At 71.6% G+C, this 2,370-nt stretch overlaps 1 protein-coding gene across 1 annotated transcript in view; it reads right to left on the bottom strand.

The window, feature by feature from the left end:
• Positions 1-960, bottom strand: part of SYT8 (synaptotagmin 8) — a 2,070-nt gene extending 1,110 nt beyond the window's left edge. Inside the window, exons 1-2 of the mRNA XM_025046278.1 lie at positions 524-960; positions 99-329 (exon numbers count right to left, since the gene is read on the bottom strand). Coding sequence (XP_024902046.1) covers positions 99-329; positions 524-960 — 668 coding nt within the window. The remainder of the gene's footprint in view (positions 1-98; positions 330-523) is intronic.
• Between the last annotated feature and the right edge of the window lie 1,410 nt (positions 961-2,370).

Below are 2,370 nucleotides of genomic sequence, written 5' to 3'. Positions count from 1 at the left end.
CCTCAGGCCCCCCGCCTGCCTGAGGCCCACCCTGATCTGGGAGCCAGGAGGGGCTCAGCCAGGGGCCTCCTGCGCCGGTACCCGGGTCAGCCGTGCACCCTGCACCCTGCACCTGGCACCCGCGCTCACCCGTCGCCCACCACCTTGCACCAGCCCACAGACCCTCTGGCCTCACCTCCTGGCTTCGCGGATCGTAGTGCAGAGACAGCTGCAGACGCCCCCACTGCGGGGGGTCCCCGGAGCTGGACCCCACATCATCCACCTCCGGCTGCACCTGGGGGGCAGGCACTGGGGATAGGGGCTGCTGGGGCCCCCATCGGAGCCCGAACCTGCCAGGCCAGGAACCCACATCCGGGCCAGGCCACCAGAAGGCTCATGGCCTCAGCTCAGCTCTGAGACCCGCCAGGACCGGTGGACCGGCCCCCAACCCACGACTGGTACCACGGCCCCCCTGAGAACCTGCAGTGGCACCCCGCAGTGCTCAGCTCGGCCCCCGGGCCCTGCTCTCACCCGGCTCTGTCACGGCTTCCCCCCAATTCTGCTCATGGGTCCCCTGCCTGGGAGGCCCGCTGGCCCCCGCTTCTGGGCAGACCAGTCCATCCTGAGGCTGCCGTCACCCCCGACCTCACCGGGGCGCCCCGAGCCTGGACCCGGGCCTGCAGCCGCCCTCTGGGACTGACCCGGCCGGGCACTGGGCACTGAGTGCTGGTGCCCGCTCACCAGGTGCGGGGTGGCGGTGCTGCGGACACGGGCCAGGCCCACGGCCTCCTTGCCCCTGGGCTTTTTCCCGCGTGTGCGTCGGCCACGGCAACAGCAGAGGACACAGAGGAGGCAGGAAGCGGCGAGGACCGCAGCCACGGCGGCGACCGTGACGACTGCCCAGCGGGGCCCTGGGGTGGGCACCGAGACGGGCCTGAGATGCATCCGTGGACAGCGCTGCTCCGCCCTGGCCCGGGCCATCCCCGCGCCCCTCCCAGGACCCCCGACTCACAGGGGATCCCGGCGGTGAGGGCTGGAGTAAGCCGGGTTTCAGCCGTGGTGCCCGCCGGGGCAGGGGTGCCGGATGGGCCTGTGGGGCTCCCCATCGCCCTACCCTGCTGGCTTGGAGGAGACGGCTGTGGTGGCCGGATCACCTGTGAGGCGGGCCCCTGGGGACCCTGTCCACCGCCCCATCTGCCCAGCAGCAGCCAGCTTGGGTCTGCCTGAGCAAGGAGGCAGCCCAGGGTGGCCGGGGGTGACAGTTCTGAGTGGAGCCAAGGGGAGGGAGGCCCTGGGCTTTGGCCAAAGTGCCGGCTTAGCTGCCACAGGCCCGGCCTCCTGGCCACCTCCCCAGCCCCCAGCCCTGGCCAAGCAGGCCAGCCTGGGCAGCCCGGGCCCTGCCCTCACTGGTCTTCCCGGCAGAGCCGTACCCCGTCCCGGGGCCTCCTCCTGCATGGGAAGCCTGGCTCCCGGCCTCTCTCCCCCAGCTCGGGGCCCTGCCTGGGGGTCGTTGCTGGGACCCGGCTCATCTCTGCTCAAACTTGGGCCACTGTGGTTTTCCCGTCACACATGCGAAGGAGCCCCCAGTCCAGGTGTGACCTGGGAACGTGTTGATGGGGCTTGGAGGGGCCAGGGCCCCACTGGGGTCGTGGGGGGAGCAGGCGGGTTGAGAGCGGGTGTGGCTGCCAGTGGGAGCTGGTCTAAGCCAGCTCAGCACGAAGGTGCGTTCCTGGCACGGGCGGGCTCGGGGCCAGCAGCACCTGGGGAGGAGGCGAGGTGGGGGCAGGCGGGGGCAGGGTGTAGCTGGGAGCGGCCAGAACGTTCCTTGCAGGCTGACTCAGCAGCCTGCCCGCCCAGACCTGCATATCTGCCACCCCTAGGCGAGGGGGTAGGAAGGAGGGCAGGCGGGCGCAGCCCACCTGCCTGGGGCCTGGGGAGGGAGCACACCTGGCCAGGCTGGCTCCTCCCACCCACGGCAGGGACCCAGCATTCCAGCCGGGGGCCCCGATGCCGCAGTGGGGTGCGCCGTGACCCCAGGCCCAGGGGCCGCTCTGTGCCTCAGCCCCTCTTGGCCTCACCCCCCAGGAGCACTGGCAGCCAAGAGGCACAGTTCCTCCGACCTGGGGTCCCCCTCTTTGCCGACAAAAGCCTACCACCCCCCTGCCTTAGGGGCTCAGCCCAGGCCGCCCCCTCCAAGAAGAACCAACACCCGGGCTAGAGCACTCAGCTGTGCAGCCCCCACCCAGCCTGGCCCTGAGCTGGCAGAGGGGCAGCGACCCTGACGTGACCCCCCACAAACATGGCATCGAGGCCTCCCCCCGACGGGCTGGGCAGAGGCACCCCGACCCCCTAACATCCATGCGAGGGGCTGCAGGCCCCCCGCGTCCTGCC

Source organism: Pteropus alecto, unplaced genomic scaffold (genome assembly GCF_000325575.1).
Source record: "Pteropus alecto unplaced genomic scaffold, ASM32557v1 scaffold43, whole genome shotgun sequence".
Classification (NCBI taxonomy): Eukaryota; Metazoa; Chordata; class Mammalia; order Chiroptera; family Pteropodidae; genus Pteropus; species Pteropus alecto.
This window is presented reverse-complemented; position numbering and strand designations above follow the sequence as displayed.